The 23,335-nt window shown below is 36.6% G+C and overlaps 1 protein-coding gene across 4 annotated transcripts in view; it reads left to right on the top strand.

Moving 5' to 3' along the window:
- Nucleotides 1-23,335, top strand: part of ACBD5 (acyl-CoA binding domain containing 5) — a 42,266-nt gene that overhangs the window by 13,362 nt on the left and 5,569 nt on the right. For 3 of the 4 annotated variants that reach the window (XM_075997682.1, XM_075997681.1, XM_075997683.1), the window contains exons 5-13: nucleotides 2,438-2,552; nucleotides 2,651-2,683; nucleotides 6,543-6,674; nucleotides 7,592-7,795; nucleotides 9,081-9,187; nucleotides 13,386-13,653; nucleotides 16,613-16,812; nucleotides 20,443-20,487; nucleotides 20,800-20,909. In XM_075997682.1, coding sequence (XP_075853797.1) covers nucleotides 2,438-2,552; nucleotides 2,651-2,683; nucleotides 6,543-6,674; nucleotides 7,592-7,795; nucleotides 9,081-9,187; nucleotides 13,386-13,653; nucleotides 16,613-16,812; nucleotides 20,443-20,487; nucleotides 20,800-20,909 — 1,214 coding nt within the window. The remainder of the gene's footprint in view (nucleotides 1-2,437; nucleotides 2,553-2,650; nucleotides 2,684-6,542; nucleotides 6,675-7,591; nucleotides 7,796-9,080; nucleotides 9,188-13,385; nucleotides 13,654-16,612; nucleotides 16,813-20,442; nucleotides 20,488-20,799; nucleotides 20,910-23,335) is intronic. The other variant, XM_020284204.2, reaches the window with a different exon arrangement.

Here is a 23,335-nt window from a genome sequence, read left to right as displayed (position 1 = left end):
TGCTAAGTCAGGTCTTTGTATTATGGCAGTGTGGGGTAGTGTGAAGCCTTCTGGTTTATGTTTGAATTGTTTGCCATTTATTATAAGCTGTGACTTTGGTCACATCAAAATGAACATTACCTTATGGTTTCAATTTTCGGTGTGAAGCTAATTCTCAGGATTATTATAATCCAAATACATTACGAATTATAAATATATTACAAATCACAAATTTTGTGATTAAAGCATTCTTTTCAATCCTGTTAGATAACTTACTATAAACTAGAATTAAACTAGAATTACTATAAACTAGAATTAAATTATAATCACTAAAACTAGTAATTGTGAACAGTTTATTCTGTATAATTCCTCTTAACAACCTCCTCCCACACACATTACACATGGTGGGTGGTAATGTCCATGGACATATCTCAGCTCAGGATCATATCAAAATTGCTGGTTACCACAGATACTGAGAATTTATCCTGTATCAGTTTTATAAATAAAAGCATGTTGTTTGAACAAGAATTTTACAGTTTTAAACTAGGTTGCTTATGAAATAGCTTCTATGTGCTAGAAACTAGAAATATAGGAGTGAACAAAAACAAAAAGATGAAGGCCCTTTTTGATTGAGCTGACATTCTATTGTGGAACATGGAAAATAAACAGTAAAGCAGGGAGAGTATCTTTAAAACTGCTTGTATCAAAACAGACTACCCTACCAAAAATAAGTACATGAAAACATAAAAATAAACAAACAAACAAACAGACTACCTGCACAGGTAAAAAAGAAAAAAGTAAAATTTTAATTAAAAATCTATATATAAGCCGAAAAAACATACAAGAATGATAAAGGATTTTATTTGCTTAAAAGTAATAAATTTGTTCATTATAATAAAAGTAATACAGCATATGTAAATGTTAAAAAAATAAACATTAAAAGAAGTATAAAATGAAAATTGAGTCTTCCCCATTCCTTCCATTTGCACTGTTTAGTGGTAATTACTTTTAATTGTATTTTGTAGGTTGATTCAGAAAAGAGATCTATCTATCCATATATATATACATATCTCCAATTATTAAGAAAAGAAAAGCCGGGCGCGGTGGCTCACACCTGTAATCCTAGCACTCTGGGAGGCTGAGGCGGGCGGATTGCTTGAGGTCAGGAGTTCGAAACCAGCCTGAGCAAGAGCAAGACCCGTCTCTACTATAAAGAGAAAGAAATTAATTGACCAACTAATGTATATATAAAAATTAGCCGGACATGGTGGTGCATGCCTGTAGTCCCAGCTACTCGGGAGGCTGAGGCAGAAGGATTGCTTGAGCCCAGGAGTTTGAGGTTGCTGTGAGCTAGGCTGACGCCACGGCACTCACACTAGCCTGGTCAACAAGCGAGACTCTGTCTTAAAAAAAAAAAAAGAAAAGAAAAGAAAAGAAAAGAAAAGAAAGAAAACCAATACCAGCATCATATTAAACATGCTGTGTAGCAACTAGCTTTTTTTCCTATAAAGAAAAATTGTAAGGACAGACACGATGGCTCACACCTATAATCCCAGCTTTTTGGGAGGCTGAGGCAAGAGGATCACTTCAGGCCAGGATTTCAAGACCAGCCTGGGAAACATATTGAGACCTCACCTCTACAAAAAAATAAAAAAATTAGCCTGGCATGGTGGTTAATGCCTCTAGACCCACCTACTCAAGAGGCTGGGGCAGGAGGATTGTTTGAGCTCAGGAATTCAAGGCTACAGTGAACTATGATTGTGTCATTGCACTCCAGCCTGGGTGACAGTGAGACCCTGTCTTAAAATAAAAAAAGAAAAAAGAAAGAAATATTATAGATACTTTTCTGATCAGCACATACAGAGCTAGTTTTATTCTTTTTAATATCTCCATAATAATCCATATATAGAAGTACTTTAATTTCTTTGATCAGTCACCAATTGATAGTTATTAGTTGGATGCCTTTTTAGTTAATTTATTATGCATTTTAAATTTGATGATTATACAATAAAAAGTCCCTAGATTTTAATGTACAGTTTATAGATTATTACCCAGGCATGGTAGCTCACACCTATAATCCTAGCACTGTGGGAGGTGAGACGGGAGGATTGCTTGAGGTCAGGAGTTCGAGACTAGCCTGAGTAAGAGAAAGACCCCATCTCTACTATTGGCCACCACGCCTGGCCAATAAATAAAATTTATAAATTATTGTGTAACATTTTATATGAAGCTTATGTAAAATAGTCTTCAAAATAAGAATACCTTTGGATCTTTATTATATTGGAAACTTTTGTAGGAGTGTATATACAATAGTATGTAATTAATGTAGATCCTTTAGAGAGTCTATTAATGACCCTCAAATCTCAAAATTATCAATAAATTGGAAATAGATTATTTGATACTAGTGTAGATCAAATTAACTTTGTGATTTCACAATATTTGTTGCTTTTGATTACAGATTCTTGAGACTATGCCAATGACTGAGAAAGTTGAAGAATTGCTGCATGTCATAGGTCCATTTTATGAAATTGTAGAGGACAAAAAGAGTGGCAGGAGTTCTGATGTAACCTCAGGTTGGACTATTTTACCTATTTTTCAATTCAGCAACTGATATATTATGCATGCATTAATATTTATGTGTCTAATTTTATTTTTTACTTTCGCATGCTAGTCCGACTGGAGAAAATCTCTAAATATTTAGAAGGTAGGAATAATGAAATATATGTAAAAATTTTATCCAAACTTACATGTCAGAAGAATTCTACACAAGTTTATAGAATTTATAATCTTATTAGCCAAGAGTTTTCATTCTAAGTAAACACATTGTATGAAGTTCTAAAATACTATAGGCTGGGCGCGGTGGCTCACGCCTGTAATCCTAGCACTCTGGGAGGCCGAGGCGGGCGGATTGCTCAAGGTCAGGAGTTCAAAACCAGCCTGAGCGAGACCCCGTCTCTACCATAAAAATAGAAAGAAACTAATTGGCCAACTAATATATATAATATAAAAATCAGCCGGGCATGGTGGCTCGTGCCTGTAGTCCCAGCTACTCGGGAGGCTGAGGCAGGAGGATTGCTTGAGCCCAGGAGTTTGAGGTTGCTGTGAGCTAGGCTGACGCCATGGCACTCACTCTAGCCTAGGCAAGAAAGCGAGACTCTGTCTCAAAAAAAAAAATAAAATAAAATAAAATACTATAAACCCTATAAATTTTAAACATTAAGTGTATGTTATTATTAATAAAACATGCCAGGTGATTCACTTAGTATATACAAAATTATAACAGAATTCATGGTTTTATTTTAATAGATTATATTTTCTATTTTGCTTTAGGAATTATATTAACATTACCATGGATTAAATGATTTTCTAGCTAATTTTAAAATAGATATGTTTACAGTATGGTTTAACTATAACATAGCAAACTAAAACAAGACATCAGCTTGGTTTTTACTTTTTTGGAGCATTGTATTCACGTTCTCAGTGAAGGATTAAAACAGTTATGTTTTGCGTATTAGTTGGAGTTGAATAAAATGCAGGCTTTGCTGGTATTAACTATAAACATTTGTTCCTTAAATTTTTTTTAGAAAGCAGAGTGAAATGACACCACAAGAGTAAATTTAAATGAAAATTGTATGCACTTTAAATAAAAATTGGCCTGGCATCTTTTTTTTTTTTTTTTTTTTCTGCCCAAGGCATCCCTATTTACAAGGCATCTTTTAATAATTAACAGAAATTGCCACGTTTTAGGACAGTAATCTTCCTGTACTGTAATATGGCCTTGCAGTTTGTGCCTGGCATGGTTATAAACCATGTGCAATTGATAGTGACTGCTTACAGGGCTTGACTCTGTACCACACCATTCTGTATCTGATTTGCTTAGAGGAGTCAAATAGTAACAAATAGTTCTTACAGTTCACATTAACTCAATTCAGAAGAAAAAAATTAAATGTTTTCTCTTTGTCAAGCATGTTGTTAGGATGCAGAGGGGAATACACTGGACCTGCTTTTGCAGTGTCCAGTCTACTGGCCAGAGGCAGTTATTTAAACAACTAATTACAAAACAAAAAGAAGAGTGAATAATGGTAATAAAAGGCACAGGTCCACAGTTACTTAGCTATAACTTAAACATCCCAAAAGCTTTGAAAACCAGAATTTTTTGGTAATTCATTTGGCAGCAAAACCTGTCTGACATGAGCTAATTAAGGAATAAAACCTAACCTGAAATGACATGAGGCTATTTTGAATCATCATCCTATTTAGTGTAACTATTCATATATTTTGCTGCAAAAATCTTATTTTCTTTTTGTAGTGAGAGCTGCCTTAGGCTCTGTTGGAGATGTTACATAATATACCAAATGGCATATGTACCATATGACCCTTGCGAAACAGAACTTAAGATTTCAAAATAGATCTGGGTCCAAGGGTTGTTAAGTAAAGGATTGTGGACCTGCACTATAAATTTAACCTGAACCATTCTGATGGACATTTAGATTATTTCCTCTTTTGCTCATCAAAAAATGCTCCTGAGCCGGGCGCGGTGGCTCACGCCTGTAATCCTAGCTCTCTGGGAGGCCGAGGCGGGCGGATTGCTCAAGGTCAGGAGTTCAAAACCAGCCTGAGCAAGAGCGAGACTCCGTCTCTACTATAAATAGAAAGAAATTAATTGGCCAACTAATATATACAAAAAAAAAATTAGCCGGGCATGGTGGCGAATGCCTGTAGTCCCAGCTACTTGGGAGGCTGAGGCAGGAGGATTGCTTGAGCCCAGGAGTTTGAGGTTGCTGTGAGCTAGGCTGACGCCATGGCACTCACTCTAGCCTGGGCAACAAAGCGAGACTCTGTCTCAAAAAAAAAAAAAAAAAAATGCTCCTGAGAAATTTTATATATGTGAAAGTATATCTATAAGAAATAATAGATGCTGACTTAAATCTCATTTAAAAAATAGAAATGGAATTAGAAGTTTTTGATGGGTGTTTGTAATTTTGTAAGATATTGCCAAATTGCAAGGCAGTTTGTGGACTTGACTTTTTTTTTAAGTGAAGCATCTTGTTAAAAGTAGCCATTTAGGCCCAATAGAACAAATGTATCAGTTTCACATCTAAAAATGGACATTTTCGGAATACACATCTATAGTAAGTTTTGAAATTAGAAAGTATGAGTCCTCCAGTTTTGTTCTTTTTCAAGATTGTTTTGGCTATTCTTTTTTTTTTTTTTTTTTTTTTTTTTTTTTTTTATTTTCACCACTATACTAACGAGGATGTTTTGGCTATTCTTGATCCCTCACCTTTTCATATGAATTTTAGAATCTGCTTGTCAATTTTTGTAATAAAGCCAGCTGGAATTTTGATAGAGATTACAATGAATTGGTAGATCATCTGGGGAGGGTATTGCTATCTCAAAAATATCATCTTCTAATCTGTGTTCTCAAAACATGGTCCAGTAGGCAACCAACAGCATTGACAACACACGGGAGCTTTATGGAAGTGCAGAATCTTAGATCACCCTAGACCTTTCAGAATCTGCAGCTTAAGCAGATCTCAGGTGATTCATATGCACATTAAAGTTGAAAAGCTCTGTGTGTCTACCTTCAGGGTGTAACGTTGCCTAGCAGGACAATTTGCTTCTGTAAGTGATTGATCACATTAACTGATACTTTAAGAAAAAACTTAAATATCGTAAAGACATAATGATATAAGTCATGTACCCGAAGCCCTAAAGATAAGAAAAGAATAAAATTTTTTAAATGGAGTCCAACTGTAATATTGATGAGATTGTTGGTAGGACCAAAAATATTATATTTATGTTTTCAGCATGCTAGCATATAGGACATATCTCTTCATTTACATGTATGAAGAAGAGCATTCATCTCTAACTTTACTATTTTGATTGATGTTAACTTAAAAATAATTTATCCTGGCCAGGCACAGTGGCTCACACCTATAATCTCTGAGAGGCTGAGGCAGAAGGATCTCTTGAGCCTAGGAGTTTTGTTTTGTTTTGTTTTTATTTCGGCATATTATGGGGGTACAGATTTTAAGGTTTCAATAAATGCCCATTTTCCCCCGAGCCTAGGAGTTTGAGACCAGCCTGAACCCTGAGCAAGAGCAATACTTTGTCTCTTACTAAAAATAGAAAAATTAGCCAGGCTTTGTGCCTCATGACTGTAGTCCCAGCTACTTGAGAGGCTGAGGAAGAAGGATCACTTGAGCCCAGGAGGGTCACTTAAGTTTGAGGTTGCTGTGAGCTAGTCTGACACCACAGCCCTTCAGCCTGGGCAATAGAGCAAGACTCTGTCTCAAAAAAAAAAAAAAAAAATGTATCCTCTGCCTTGTTCAGAAAAAATCTAAGATAGCTTTATCATTTTTATTGTAAACTGATAGTTGGAGAGATTTGTCTATGTAAAATATATATATTTATAGTCAAACAAAAGAATATTGTTATGTGTAAAATTCTAACATTTAAAATGATTTTATTAGTTATTTGTTAATTACAGTATATTTTTGAAATTATGGCATTATCATATATTATCACATTAGCAATTAAGTGGTAATTTCATGTTTCAGATCTTGGTAATGTTCTGACTTCTACTCCAAATGCCAAAACTGTTAACGGTAAAGCTGAAAGCAGTGACAGTGGAGCTGAGTCTGAGGAAGAAGAGGCCCAAGAAGTAAAAGGAGCAGAACAAAGTGTTAATGGTAATTGTTGGATAATGGGTTAATAATTTTACATTAAATAAGATAAAAGGGTATGAAGACATTTGGGCTGATGTGGTATTGTGTTGGGATGTGGGCTGTTGACCCTTTACCCAGAATGGCTGTACTAGAGAATATAGGGCCAGCCAGCCTGATGCATAAATGGAATTGGTGTTAATTAAAGGCTGGCAAGAATAGGCCACTCCTGCAAATATGGTGCCTTAGACATATATTTCTTTAAGATATTGTTTCTAATATCAATATGCATACGTTACCAAGGATAGGAGACAAGGAAAAGTCTCAATATCTTATCAAAAGTAGAAGGTAATCCAGAGAATAGGATACAGGTATATGTTTTGATGAGGAAGGAACATTGGAATCATGAGGTATAGTGCATTAGGGGTCTTGTTAGTAAGAGTGTCAATGATTCATGGGAAGACTGTTTTAGAAAGAGGAGACAGAAAGATGCAAACAAACCACACAACTTAATTTTGCCTTCCGTTTCCAGTAAGGTTGATGAGTAATACCTTCTCTAAGGGCTTATTTTTTTATTTTTAACTATTGCACTCCCAAAGGATTTGAGGATCTTTTTATCAGCTACTTGGACCCCTTTGAGCTGCTAGATGTCATAGAGCAATTTGCCTATGCCTAAGAGAGTGTAAAGACCTTTAGAGATTATTTTTCAAAAGGGATTATAGAAGATTTCCAGAGAACTAAAGCAGTTTTGAAGCTAGCAGTTTTTGTAAGCTAAGCATATATTAAACCCCTTTTCAAGGAGCAGCCCATCTCTCTAATCCACGTAGGAAATTCTTCAAAGGGATTATGGTAGATTGGAGAAATGGCTACTGGATATTAGAACATAGTGTGCAAAAGTTGACCTCCTGTGAACTTTTATGAATCTCTCCATTGTCTCCTAAAAGATAAGAAAATGATGAAGAAATCAGCAGATAATAAGAATTTGGAAATCATTGTGACTAATGGCTATGATAAAGATGGCTTTGTTCAGGATATACAGAGTGACATTCATGCCAGTTCTTCCCTGAATGGCACAAGCACCGAAGAAGTAAAACCTGTAGATCAACACTTGGAGCAAACTGGAAAAACTGCTGTCTGTATTCACCAAGGTATGGTCTCAAAATACTTCTTTGTCCAGCCTCTTTCCCATGAATAAAATATTCTTTTAACAATTGTAGGATATTTAGGAGTAGTTTAGAATTTTAAAATCTCTTATTTGGTAATATCTTAGGGTTTACTAATATTATATAAGGGTTTATAGCTTGGAAAGATAGTGTGTCAGGGCCAGGGCTTTTATATTTTTATTGAGTTATTATATGACATTTTAAATTAAAACTTTTGGAATTTTTATTTTTTATTATTTATTTATTTTTTTATTCCTGATGTTTCTTTTAAACTGTGGTTTTATGATGCCTTTGTTCTCCAATCAGCAAGGTAAATTATAGTCTTTATATCCTAGGGCTCTAGGGGTGATCCCATAGTGTGTATATGGTGAATTATTAACATTGCTGGGGTTGTGTTGAGAAACTAAGAAACATCATTTGTTTTTTGTTTTATTTATTTTCATTTAAAAATTTTTAGTGATATATAGTAGTTGTACATTGGAAAAATATCATTTCTTTTTCTTTTTTTTTTTATTTCGGCATATTATGGGGGTACAGATTTTAAGGTTTCAATAAATGCCCATTTCCCCCCGTCCCCCCACAAGTTTGAGTCTCCATCATGACCATCCCCCAGATGGTGCACATCTCACTCATTATGTATGTATATACCCGCCCCCCTCCCCCCTCCCACCTGCCCAATACCCTATTACTGTAGTACCTATGTGACCACTTAGGTGCTATTCAGTTAATACCAATTTGCTGGTGAGTATATGTGGTGCTTGTTTTTCCATTCTTGGGAAACTTCACTTAATAGTATGGGTTCCAGCTCTAACCAGGAAAATATAAGATGTGCTATGTCACCATTGTTTCTTAGAGCTGAATAGTACTCCATGGTATACATATATACCACATTTTATTAATCCATTCTTGGATTGATGGACACGAAAAATATCATTTCTTAATGTAACAGCCAAACTTGCATAGTTGCATTCTACATTTAGGCCTCCTACTTGGTAGTTAGTTTTCTCTTATAGGGTTATTAGGTTTTGAAAGATTTCATCTAGATAGTATCTTCATAGAATCCAATTAGAAAATACTTTGTAATCTTTTCAAATAAAAATTATCAACTAATTTTAAAGTTTCATGAAGTTAAAAAAAGTGTGGCTCAGTAAATCAAATTTGTCTCTAAGTATGAAAATAATATAGCGGTAATAAATTGTTTAAATGGAATAAATATGTTTTTCTTCTATTAGAGTATAATTGTACTACCTGGACATTTGTTCATATTTAGATATAAATGATGATCATGTTGAAGATATTACAGGAATTCAGCATTTGACAAGTGATTCAGATAGTGAAGTTTACTGTGATTCTATGGAACAGTTTGGACAAGAAGAGGTAAAAATGACATTTTCTGATTGGTAATTTTCACAATCATATATCAGAATTTAGTGTGTTACTTCTGTTGATAGCAAATGTACATGCTGTTTTTCACTTTGAAAACATACCTCTAAAATGTTTAAACATTTGTATTTTTTTTTTTTTTTTGAGACAGAGTCTTGCTTTGTTGCCCAGGCTAGAGTGAGTGCCATGGCATCAGCCTAGCTCACAGGAACCTCAATCTCTTGGGCTCAAGCGATCCTACTGCTTTAGCCTCCCAAGTAGCTGGGACTACAGGCATGCGCCACCATGCTCGGCTAATTTTTTTTTGTATATATATTTTTAGTTGGTCAATTCATTTCTTTCTATTTTTTTAGTAGAGATGGGGTCTCGCTCAGGCTGGTTTTGAACTCCTGACCTTGAGCAATCCGCCCATCTCGGCCTCCCAGAGTGCTAGGATTACAGGCATGAGCCACCATGCCCGGCCAAAACATTTGTATTTTTAATTATGTTTTGTGAATGAAAAAGTATATAAAATTCTGGACTATGCCACAAAAATTAAGAACAATTAAATATTATAATTTATAATATGTGTTAATATATTTATAAATATTCTAGGATAGGTGGGATGGGTATTCAGAGGAAAAACTGTAAGCTAGTCCCTATGTTTGAAACATTAATTAATGTTCAAAAAACTTGAATAATTTTCAAACAAATCTGTTCTTCACATTGACTATAATCCATTGGACTGGAATTGTTAATGGAAATAATTTTCAAATTTCAGTTAATTAAGATTCATTATTGGAAGAGAAAATTTGAAAAAAATTATGAAAAGTCCACGAATTTTTTTTTCTCTTAAACTTTTCTGATAATGATGAGGGTAGTTTTGACAGCTGCATTTCTGTGTAGTGTTTTTACATCCTCTCCCTGAAACTCAATGTACTTTTCAGGTTCTTTTTCTGGGCCATTGCTGTCACATTTATTGTTTGCCAGTTATGATTTGAACAATTTCCTTTTCTCATTGATTTCCACTTATAAAAGTATTTTTTTTAATCTATATGGGCCTCTTGAATGTGTCAGTTAAGCATACCCTACCCCTGTTCTAATACAGTTCAGTGTGTCTTATAGAAAATCATTTATTTTTCGCTTCCCTAAAATGAGAATTGTAACTTTTCTGTTTTTCTCTTTTTTCTGATTTCATAATCCAATTAAATTTACCTCTTAGTTTTCTCAGATTTTAAAAACACATGAATAATGTATCGGTATGCACCACTATGCCCGGCTAATTTTTTCTATATATTTTTAGTTGGGCAGTTGATTTCTTTATATTTTTAGTAGAGACAGGGTCTCGCTCTTGCTCAGGCTGGTTTTGAACTCCTGACCTTGAGGGATCCTCCTGCCTCAGCCTCCCAGAGTGCTAGGATTACAGAATAACATATCTTTTAACTAAGGTCAAACACAAATGAGTAGCATAGATGGGAAGAATAATGATAAGGAGGTCAAACTGAGAATGAGCTGAAATTAGTGAAAAATGAAAAGGATACAAACCGAGATTCCCTTTTATTTTCTCTTTTTAAAAAAGATTTATTTGGGGAAGATTGGTGAAAGGGACTAAATAGGGATTAGTCTCAGTAAACATCTGGCTTTGCTCCAATAGGTTTGCTCCAATTTTCTCTCTGAATCAGTTAATGGGCTAACATCCTTCCTGGGGCTGTGTCTGATCTGGCTCCTATTTACCTCGCTGGCCTCCGTCAACTCCTCTGGTGTTTGGCCTTCGCTCACCACCCACCTTGGCCTTCTCTCTGTCCCTCCAGTGTGTCAGTCCCTCCGCTTTCTCTCCCCCAGTGCTAGCATCTTTGCATTCATTTGGCCTGGAGTGTACTTCTACCCCATTCACTGAGAACTTTTGATGTCCCTTCTTGATGTCCCTAACTCAGATGTCCCTTCCTGAAGGAAATCCTCTTAGATAAGATGCAGCCCTACCTCACACCACCCTCACCAGTCCAGGTTAATTATAGGTTATCATCCACAAATGTCTTCGGTGGGTTCTCTCAAAAATAGATTTAAGTAATCTCTATTATCAGTTTTGGAGTCCTTGAAACACAAAGTGCCTTTCAAGTTCTTTTTCTGGGCCACTAATATCACATTTATTATTTCCCAGTTCTAATTTGAACATTTTCTTTTTCTGATTGATTTCCACTTATAAAAGCATTTTTTAAAATCTATAATAGTCGCTATACGGCTTCATTTTTTTTGAGATGGTCTTGCTCTGTTGCCCCAGGTAGGGTATAAGTGGCGTCATCATAGCTCACAGCAATCTCAAACTCTTGGGCTCAAGTGATCCTCCTGCTTCAGTCTCTTGAGTAGTTGGGATTATAGTCATGTGCCACCACTCCTGGCTGATTTTTCTATTTTTTGTAGATACGGGTCTCGCTCTTGATCAGGCTGTTCTCAAACTCCTGAGCTTAAGCAGTCCTCCCTCCTCGGCCTCCCAGAGTGTAGAATTACAGGCCAACTTCATGCCTTACTTCTTTAACTTACTAACTCAATTATTTAGTCCTTGCCACCTCTCCTCCCTCCTTGGTGGATGACAAGTTCTTCCCATTTAAAGCTGATTTTTCTACTTTGCTTTGTGTCAGATTTCCTCTCATTTCCTTGAGGACCTTCGTCTTTTATACCCTTTCTACACTGTTTTCAGCCATTGTCTCTCTTCTGGTTTCTTTCTTCCCAAGCTATACACATATTCATATCCCTTCTATCTTAAAAAAATAATGCTCCCATAACCTTGTGATACCATCTAACCATTGTCTTATCTCCCTCTTTATTTCATGACCAGACTTTTTGTTGGTTGTGTTCACTTATTATATTTATTTATGTCAGTCAGATTTGGCCACATGTGCCAATATGCCTTTGTAACTTACTTGAATGTCATTAAACAATATAGCTAACTGTTTCCTTGAAAATATTCCTTTGGCTTCCATTACGCCACTCTTTCAAGGGTTTCTTTCTCTCTTTTCTTAGGCCCTTTGTAGGCTTCCTCTTTGAGTTTTTCTTCCTCTTTTGGCCCCTTAAATTTTGTGTTTTCCAGATATATAATAACTCTAGTTACTACTTCCTTGGTTTCAACCATCACTCACATGCTGATGTCTCTCAAAGCAATAACGCCAATATATATCTCTCTTCCGAATTCCAACTGCCCTCCTAGACATCTTGCCCAGGGACTCAGTTTTTACTTATCTATAACTGAACCATTATCTGTTTGTGTTCCCCTGAAACCTCCTCATCCTCAGTATTTCTTAGCTTGATGAGTAGCACCAAGCCATCCAGTACCTGGAGTCTTTCCTTTCCCTTACTCCCCACAGTCTGTCTTCAAGTCCTGTTGATTCTGTAATCCTAAAAGTTCTCAAATCATCCCTTGTCCCACTGCTGCTTTATTGGTACCTACTGTCATTATGATTATACCTTTGACTTGGCTCATACTCATTTGTTCTTCAATTCTTAGTTCATATCATTTCTTCCAGGAAGCCTGTCCTGACCAAGTCTTCGCTCAACCCCAGGATGGGCTTGACACTCCTCTTGTGAGCTCCTGTAGCATCCTTTGTACATCTTTTTCATAACAGACTTGTCAAACTATGTTGTAGTAATCTTCTATGATTCCTTTACCAAAACTATAAAGTTCTTGCAGACAGGGATTCTCTTTCTTCATAGTATGCCTGGAGTTTAGCATAGTAACTAAGTATAGGGATTTAAATGTTTCCTGAATGAATGACTGACTCATGAGAACATTCCACTGCCCCAGCTTCTCAGTTCTTTGCTCATGGATGAATCATTCCTGCTCCATTTCTTCTCTGTATATAGGAAATAGAATATGAATTAAAGAAATTTTTTAGAGAAAAAATATTTCCAATAATACCATGAAAGAATATTTTAGAGAAACAGTATTTCTCTTATTACCATGAAAATTTGTGGTCTATAATTTTTTTTTTATTTCAGTAGATTTAGGGAGCACAAGTTGAATTCTGTTACATGTATATATTGCATAGTGAAGTCTGGGTTTTGATGTCCCCGTCACCCGAATAGTGTACAATGTACCCAATAGGTGATTTTTCATCTCTGCCCCTTCCCACCCTCTCCCCTCATAAGTCTCCAGTGTCTGTTATAACGTGGTGTGTAATTTGTTTATAGCTTTTAACTAAGTGTCATTTTAAATTTCTAGTCTTTAGACAGCTATACATCAAACAATGGACCATTTCATTGTTACTTGGGAAGTGATCCCAGTCAGCCCATGGAAAATTTTGGTTTTCCTGAAGATGTTCAAGTACCTCCTGGAAAAGGCAACATTGGGAATATGCCGGTGGTAGCAGTGGAAGGAAAAGGTGAAGTGAAGCACGGAGGAGAAGATGGCAGGAACAACAGTGGAGCACCTCACCGAGAGAAACGAGGCGGAGAAAGTGAGGAATTCTCTAACGTCAGAAGGGGGAGAGGTGTGTCTTATCTTTTTTGTTCTTACTGTCTTTATAAACTAATTGGAAAATTTTTCTTTATGTCTAGATCTCTCCCTTGACTCCACAGGCACAGTAGTGTGTTCCCTGAAAGGACTGTGGAAAAGTTTTTTGGGGGGGGCGGGCAGGGTCTTGTTCTATTTGCTGGGTGAGAGTGCAATGATGTCATCATAGCTCACTGCAACTTCAGACTTCTGGGCTCAAGCGATTCTCCTGCCTCGACCTCCCGAAGTGGCCCTCCCCAACCAACCACACCTGACTAATTAAAAAAATTTTTTTTTGTAGAGACCAGGTCTTGCTATGTTGCCTAGGCTGGTCTCAAACTCCTGGCCTCAAGTGATCCTCCTGCCTCAGCTTCCCAAAGTGCTAGGATTACAGGTGTGAGCCACCATGCCAGGCCAACATTTCTTTCTTTTTTTTTTTTTGAGACAGAGTCTCGCTTTGTTGCCTAGGCTAGAGTGAGTGCCGTGGCATCAGCCTAGCTCACAGCAACCTCAAACTCCTGGGCTCAAGCAATCCTCCTGCCTCAGCCTCCCAAGTAGCTGCGACTACAGGCATGCACCACCATGCCCGGCTAATTTTTTCTATATATATTAGTTGACCAATTAATTTCTTTCTATTTATAGTAGAGATGGAGTCTCACTCTTGCTCAGGCTGGTTTCGAACTCCTGACGTCGAGCAATCCACCCGCCTCGGCCTCCCAGAGAGCTAGGATTACAGGCTTGAGCCACCGCGCCTGGCCAGGCCAACATTTCTATTTCTAAATCTTTTATGCAACTTTTTGAGGTAGCCAAATTTATGTTCTGTAACCCCCAAGAGCAATGACCAATTTCTCCAACTGTGCTGCTGTGTTTTTTCCCTATATAGATAAAAATCTGAATTTTTTATCTTTTTCACATTTCCCCATTCAAAAGAGATCATTTGAAGCTGACAAATCAAGTAATAGAGATAAAAGAACTTGTAACAATACAAAGATGAACATGAAGAATGGTGATGTTGGGGATAAATGTATAAATGAAAAAGAAATTAGGCTCTTCTGACCGGGGCTCTGAGTCCCAGTCAGAAGAAACCAATTTTTAAACAGCATGCATTAATATCAAGCCTTAAGCTCAGCTTCTCAGGGATGTGCCACTAGGACAATGTAAATGTGGCACAAAACACAATATACTTAAATATATTTTATATTTAAGTATATTGATAGAGCTGCCAGTGTCACAGATAAATAAGCTGACAAAAACAGACCTAGGAAGTGTGCAGAAAGTTTACAGCCAAGGAAAAAGTAAAATGGAAGTAGAGAGTGGATAAGGAGCTTCATATGCAAATAGAAGGTCTGTTTCGGAAGAACATATGTCCCCCCAAACAGAAGAACATTTTATTTTTTTTATTTTTTTATTTTTTTTTTTTTTTGAGACAGAGTCTCGCTTTGTTGCCCAGGCTAGAGTGAGTGCCGTGGCGTCAGCCTAGCTCACAGCAACCTCAAACTCCTGGGCTCGAGTGATCCTTCTGCCTCAGCCTCCCGGGTAGCTGGGACTACAGGCATGCGCCACCATGCCCGGCTAATTTTTTATATATATATCAGTTGGCCAATTAATTTCTTTCTATTTATAGTAGAGACGGGGTCTCGCTCTTGCTCAGGCTGGTTTTGAACTCCTGACCTTGAGCAATCCGCCCGCCTCGGCCTCCCAAGAGCTAGGATTACAGGCGTGAGCCACAGCGCCCGGCCAGAAGAACATTTTAGATAACCAATATTTCTCATTCAAAGAAGAAGAACACATACTCTTAGAGGATCAAAGCAGAAATGACAAGGCCTGTAAAAAGGATATTGTATAAGTAAGGGGAAAATTGGGGACATAAATATTTACAGATGGGCCAGGCACCGTGGCTCATGCCTGTAATCCCTGCACTCTGGGAGGCTAAGGCAGGAGGATCCCTTGAGCTCAGGAGTTCGAGACCAGCCTGAGCAAGAGTGACATCCCGTCTCTACTAGAAATAGAAAGAAATTACTTGGACAGCTAAAAATATATAGAAAAAATTAGCAGGGCATGGTGGCACACGCCTGTAGTTTCAGCTACTTGGGAGGCTGAGGCTTGAGCCCAGGAGTTAGAGGTTGCTGTGAGCTAGGCTGACACCACGGCACTCTACTCAGGGCAACAGAGTAAGATTCTGTCTCAAAAAAAAAAAACCTTGACAGTTGTTATCCGTTGATCCAGTAATTCTCCTTGGAATCTGTCCTAAAGAAATCAGGGGAAATTTGGATAAGAATTAATTTTCAAAGACATTCATTGCAATATTATTCGTAACAGCAAAAATTTGGAGTCATCCTAACTATCCCAAAGTGGAGAATGGTTGAGTGAAGATAAATGTTTATAATGTGATTTTAAAAGTGGGACACAAAATCATGTATAAGGAGTAATACCAATTTTGTAAATATACATAGAAAAAATAATGGATGGATATATAACAAAATCCTAATAGTACTGAGATTTAAATATCTGTTAAGAACATGCAATTTAGAATTAGAAAAACATATTAAAAACACCTTTTGGAAGACCTACAATGTAATGAAACCAAAACCAACCAGGAAGGAAAACATAGCTAATTTAAAAATTCAAAAATTTTCAATTGTATTACCTTATTAGTAAAGAATTTTTAGCATGCATCCTGAGTATGCATATTATGAATTATATACATATAGTCATGTACCAGTATATTATAGATATTATAAAACTTTAGCAAAAAAATTTAAGAGTCTATCAATATAAATAGAAGTTTATATATATATTTCTTTGATCCCAAGAATTTTTTGTGTACTTCCTGATTGGTTCTACTCTACTTTGGAGATTTAGATCCCAAAAAATAACAGAGGAAAATAAAGAAAGCACACTGTTTCTACTTTTATAAGAATTATTTAAAACTAACTTATTTTGCTCTTTTAATATAGGGCACAGGATGCAACATGTGAGCGAAGGAACCAAGGGCCGGCAAGTGGGCAGCGGAGGCGACGGGGAGCGCTGGGGCTCAGACAGAGGCTCCAGAGGGAGCCTCAACGAGCAGATTGCCCTTGTGCTCCTGCGACTGCAGGAGGACATGCAGAGTGTCCTTCAGAGACTTCATAAACTGGAAACACTAACTGCTTCGCAGGTGGGCTTCCAGATTGGTCTCGTGGTCGTCTTTGCCTGTCGATCCTGTAAAGCAGTGCATAACCTGTGTTGGTCACGTTTACACAAATCCATGTATTTTAGTGATTTTTGTAGAAAATAAAAAGGACCTAGGTTTTTTTTTTTTTTTTTTTTGAGATAGAGTCTCACTTTGTTGCCCAGGCTAGAGTGAGTGCCGTGGCATCAGCCTAGCACACAGCAACCTCAAACTCCTGGGCTCAAGCGATCCTCCTGCCTCAGCCTCCCAAGTAGCTGGGACTACAGGCATGTGCCACCAGGCCCGGCTAATTTTTTCTATATATATTAGTTGGCCAATTAATTTCTTTCTATTTATAGTAGAGCTGGGGTCTTGCTCTTGCTCAGGCTGGTTTCAAACTCGTGACCTTGAGCAATCTGCCCGCCTCGGCCTCCCAGAGTGCTAGGATTACAGACGTGAGCCACCACGCCCGGCCAAGGACCTAGTTTTGAAAATATTGTTTAAGAAAAGACTGACCCAGAAGCTAAAGATCACTTAAAATATTTACAATTCAAAATTTTCAGAGTGTAAAATTAGCAGTAGCCATGCTGGAAGTAAGAGTTAGGTGCTTGGCATTAGAAGAATAATTGCTGCTAAACAGTACAGTTTGAGGAACTAATAAAGAGACCTTCACTAATGACTCTCAGTCCAGCATTGAAGAGTCATTCTTTTGTAGTAAGCATTGTTTTCTATCTTGAATTCTTTCTACCAGCATTTTTGCTGGTAGAGTTAATACATTAAGTTACTAATCTTTTAGTGTAAATTAGTTCTAGGATCAAAACTAAAGCCAGAGAAGAATGTAGTTATACTTTTACCTACACTATGTTTTGAACCCTGTAAGAGCTAAAGGTATTAACCCTCTGACAAGGCACCTCCCAGAGTGCTAGGATTACAGGCGTGAGCCACTGTGCCCGGCGGCCCCACTGTTTTCTCATATAAAACTTTTTAAAAAATGTTTTGACGAAAGTCCTTTAAGGAAGGACTTTCTTCCTTAAAATTTGCATAATTCACTTGGATGACTCATAAAAGAAATGAATGGATAGAATAGTAGATTATAGAACTGAGGGAAACTTAGTTCAATATCCTTATTTAATGAATAAGATGCAAAGATACTGAGAAGATACATTAATTAGTGGCAGAGTAAGGTCTGTAAGTAAAGTCTCCTGATTTCTCATGTAATACATTTTCTACTGCAGGAAGGTGCTTGAGGTATGTGTGTGTGTGTGTATACATATATATTTATTTATTTATTTATTTTTTCTTTTGAGACAGTCTCACTCTGTTGCCTAGGCTAGAGTGCATGGCATCAGCCTACCTTACAGCAACCTCAATCTCCTGTGCTCAAGCAATCCTCCTGCCTCAGCCTCCCAAGTAGCTGAGATTATAGGCATGCACCCCCATGCCTGGCTAATATTTTGTATATATATTTTTAGTTGGTCAATTAATTTCTTTCTATTTTTAATAGAGATGGGGGGTCTCACTCTTGCTCAGGCTGGTTTTGGAACTCCTGACCTTGAGCGATCCACCCACCTCGGCCTCCCAGAGTGCTAGGATTACAGGCGTGAGCCACTGTGCCCAGCAGAGGAATCTTCATTTGCCATCCCAGACTATTTATTCCTTAGAAAAAAATCCACTTGGAGTTGCATTTAATAGTTCTGATTCAACCCTAGCATTTGTTAGTTGCTACTTTAATGAGGAGTAGTTGTGTCTGTCACATTGGAGTTTGGTCACCTGGAATTCCAATGTAAACCACACTGACTAATGTGACCTTGGATAAGTCATTGAATACTTAGGGCTCAGTTTTGTAAATCTACCCTTAATTCCATTTAGTCTGGAGAAGTGCCATAGGGCAAATTTCTTGGTTGAAGATTATTAATGTCTACAAAGCATTTCAGCACTTGGCCTGTTCAGCTTGAGTCTGCTGGAACTGTAATTTATCATTTAGCACCTTCATGGTCTGTAAGGACTAATGCAACATCCAGTGACAACTAATTTAGTTTTACCTGTAAACTATAGTCATATTGGTCTCTTTGAAATCATGCAACCCATAGCAAAGAAATATAAAAGCCTGCTCTTCCCCATTTTCCTTCTGTTCTCACTCACTCTGCTTCAGCACACTGGCCTCCCAGCTGTTCCTTGAACTTGCCAGTGGGCTCCCTCCCACTCTGGGTCTTTGAACTTCTTATTCCCTCTGTACAGAAGGCTGTTCTTGCAGTCAGCCACAATTTTAAGCCTTCCCTGACCATTCTATTTAATAATTGTTTGCAATCCTCCCCTCCTCTTACATGTCCCATCTCCCTTCCTTGTTTTATCTTTTTTTTTTTTTTTTTTTTTTTTGAGACAGAGTCTCGCTTTGTTGCCTAGGCTAGAATGAGTGCCGTGGCGTCAGCCTAGCTCACAGCAATCTCAAACTCCTGGGCTCAAGCAATCCTTCTGCCTCAGCCTCCCGAGTAGCTGGGACTACAGGCATGCGCCACCATGCCCGGCTAATTTTCTATATATATTAGTTGGCCAATTAATTTCTTTTGTATTTATAGTAGAGACGGGGTCTTGCTCTTGCTCAGGCTGGTTTCGAACTCCTGACCTCGAGCAATCCGCCCGCCTCAGCCTCCCAGAGTGCTAGGATTACAGGCGTGAGCCACCGCGCCCGGCTCTTGTTTTATCTTTATAGCATTTATCACCACCCAGTATACCGTATATTTTATTGCTTTATTTGTTATTTTTTATGTAACTTCATTAGAGTGTAAACTTCATTAGGGCAGAGATTTAAGATGCTCAGTAAACATTTATTGAATGAATGAATGAATTATCTTTACTAATGTTCATACCATTTCTCTAAAGTTATAATAAATGGAGAAACTAGAGTAATAAGTTTCTAATAACAACCCTAGGGAAACTTGTCTTTGGAATGAGCCAAATTAGAATCTAAATTTCCTAAATTAATCCAAAAATGTTCTGCTTAATTTATGCTACTTCTTATTTAAAAACCTACAACCCTAGCAGTATATTTCTCATAGCTGTATAACTTTATAATTTGTCATGAATTTCCAGATCTTTGGATACTGTTTACAGTCTTTTTATTTTGATTAGTAATCAAGACTACAGTTTTCAACAGTGTTTGTAAATTGGTAGTTTGTATGGAAACTAAGGAATTAATTAAGAAAAGGTTACCGGGGAATGGGCATTTATTGAAACCTTAAAATCTGTACCCCCATAATATGCCAAAATAAAAAAAAAAAAAAAGAAAAGGTTACCATCTAGGACCACTGAGATGGAAAAAAAAAAGGAAAAGTTGAATAGGTAATTTAATAAGACTATAAAACAAGAGTTTAGATTGATTTGATATTTTGATAATTTTATATCATTTGAACGATAAGATATAAAGCATCCAAGGTATTTGTTTGGCTCACAATTTGAGGGAACTTGTCCTTTGATCAGTATAAGTTTTAGGATAATCAAAGCATAGTTAGCAGAAAAATAGAAAATAGACTAACATTTCTGTATTTTTTTAAAAAGCAAGATAGGAAATAAAAAAATTACTGTTTTTGTTTTTTTTTCATTTTGTCAAGGCTAAATCACTTTCATTTATATTTCTAGGCAAAATCATCAACATTACAGACTAGTAATCAGCTCCCCTCACAGGTGAGAAAATTTTTCTTAAATCTAAGTGCCAGGATTTCAAATAAGTTATAATACATTTAGAATATATGAGATTCTTAAAGCATTCCAAATGAGATCTATTCTATAGAACTTTGAAGTTAAAAAAATATTTATTTTGTGTTTATTTAAATCTGAAGTACTCCTAAAAGTCTGCTTACTGAATTATGCTCTAAATTCAGCAGGAATGAGATTTGTTACTAATTTCATATTTTCAAAATTTTGATTTCGATATGTTTTTAAGTTTATACACACAATATTTCATAGATTGGTGACAAACTTATTGTATTTTTTCAGAGACCATCTTGGTGGCCCTTTGAGATATCTCCTGGTGCATTAACTTTTGCTATCATATGGCCTTTTATTGCCCAGTGGCTGGTGCATTTTTATTATCAAAGAAGGAGAAGGTAATTCTACAGTTTTATAATTTTAAGTGATGTATCAACTCATATAACCTATAGTAGACAGAGCTTTTAGCAGCAATTAAGGAGATAGGTCTATTTTGTAGATATATTACCATACTGAACATTCTATACTGATCTTGAGGCTGAAATTACCTTGGAAATGGTATCTTGTGGATTTCTAGGTACTTGTTAGACTAAAAACATTTTTCACTTGACAGTATCTGATGGATTCGTACAGCTTTGATTTAGGCAACATGACAATGACTATATGCTGCTTAAGTTTTATGGCTTATGAGGAAACAATGCTATTATAGTCTGATGTTTATTTTGGGTCCTTTGCTGATATAAAGGATCACAGAAAAGTAAATAAATAATGCCTGTTTGCTCTCTATACCTTTGAAATATATTCTGAAGCTGAGATGACCTAAAAAGGGAAATAAAATTAAAAATAAATAAATAAACAAAAAATATATCTTTGAAATATAGACATTCATGTTCCAGAAAATTTTCAGGCTGGTGATTGACTATCTCTATCTAGAATTAGGGATTACTTCAATTTGAGGGCCAGAATTCCAGTTTGGGATAACAAGAGATACCTTTTAGAATAATAGATTGGAATTCCTGAAATTACCCTGAGTCTCTCTATGTTAGGACTAAGCTGAGGCCAAAACCCTTAGTTAAAGGAAATCCTTAAATATAAAAAGTGTCCTTCTTTAGACACTGTGTAAACTGATGAATGAGTGGGCAAATAGACCATTATTTACCTCACTGCTCTCACACTAATTAGATTTTCAGTGTTTCATAACTGTTTCCCATTAAGTAACAACTAGTGGGGAAAAGAAATAGGACATTTGATCATAATGTGCACACATTTTCAAAAATCTACAAGTTTAAGTATTTATGGTATGTTTTTTCTTTACCAAAGAACCCAAGTTTCTAGCTATTATGCTTGATAACAAAAAGCATTTATCCTTGTCTTGTGTAAAAGGGACAGAGGCAGTACTGTGAGTGCCCCAGTTATAATACCTTATGGTAGATGGACTGAAACGCATGTGACAGTGAGTCAATTCATTTTAGTTTTCCTTGTTCTCCACTTAAGACAGTTTTGATTTATGTTCGTTAATGAGCTGAATACATTTTCCGATACATGAATATTCTTAGAATACCTCTGCTCACTTGAAAAAACTTCAGTAAGATTTCAGAAGCATAAATTGCATTCTTAGTTTTATTTTTCCCTTTTCCAATCCATTCGTGTGTGTGTCATTTTAGTTGTTAATTTAAACTCTTTTCTTCTTTGACACATTTTAAATTTGTCCTGTGATGGTTGGATTTAATGTTTTATATTCCTTTTTGTTTGTTTTTTTGGTTTTTTAATTTTTTCCACCATGCAGCCAACTTCAGTGCCAGCAGCCTACGGGCACAGGCCAGGCAATGGTTCGGGGACACAGTTTGCTCTGGCATGGGACACTATGAGATAGTGTTTTTTTTTTTTTTTTTTTTTTTTAGAGACGGGGTCTCGCTCTTGCTCAGGCTGGTTTTGAACTCCTGACCTTGAGCAATCCGCCCGCCTCGGCCTCCCAAGAGCTAGGATTACAGGCGTGAGCCACAGCGCCCGGCCGAGATAGTGTTTTATATTCTAATATGCCTGGTTAGGAGGAAAAAAACAACCAGATCTTTTTTTGGTAGGTAGTAATGCTGGATTTAAGCTGCAGGGCACAATGACACTAAAGGTAGGTGTTTACATATTTTGCAATGCATTTCAAAGTTCTTTTTCATGTTTCCTTTGTAGAAAGTTAGGAGCTGGAGAGTAGAGAAATTTGGCACAGGACAAAAACACCTAAAGCTTACTTTGGTTAATAATTCATTTTATGCTTGAGGTTGAAGCAGCTTATCACTTCATTAAATATGGAAAAACAAACTGTATTCTGTTTCAACAGGCACATAAAATTGGAGTTTTTATAAAATTAACTTTTTAAATGTTTCTTACTAATAGAAGGATAGTAAAAAGTTGTTCACCGTTTCTCCTAAGTATCTCTTTCAGTTGTTCACAGATGTCTCTGAATGGAGACACTCTTTCCTATTAATTTTTTACTTTGTTATTGTTGAATCCTTATCAAGTATTTTTTTTACTGTATGTTAAATGTTTGATCCTTCCAAATTGCAAATTATTTAGCACTGTGGAACTAGCTTCATTTGGATGAGGTATAGTGATTTTTTTGTGTTGTTTGTTTACATATGTAACAGATTAACTGGGATTGGAAGTAGGGCCTTACTTCATATGGAAACAAGTTTTAGGCTGTGTTTAGTAATTTTTAATCTGACAATTAAAGGAATGAAAGGTGGAGAGCAGTGTGTTTGGTTTAGAAGAGATAGGTTCTGTGTTAGAGATTAAGAGAAAGGTCTAGAAATCTGCTTAGGGTGAGATAAGT

Source organism: Microcebus murinus, chromosome 25 (genome assembly GCF_040939455.1).
Source record: "Microcebus murinus isolate Inina chromosome 25, M.murinus_Inina_mat1.0, whole genome shotgun sequence".
Taxonomy (NCBI): domain Eukaryota; kingdom Metazoa; phylum Chordata; class Mammalia; order Primates; family Cheirogaleidae; genus Microcebus; species Microcebus murinus.
The sequence above is the reverse complement of the archived record's forward strand: the minus strand, read 5'-3'. Positions and strand labels throughout refer to the sequence as shown.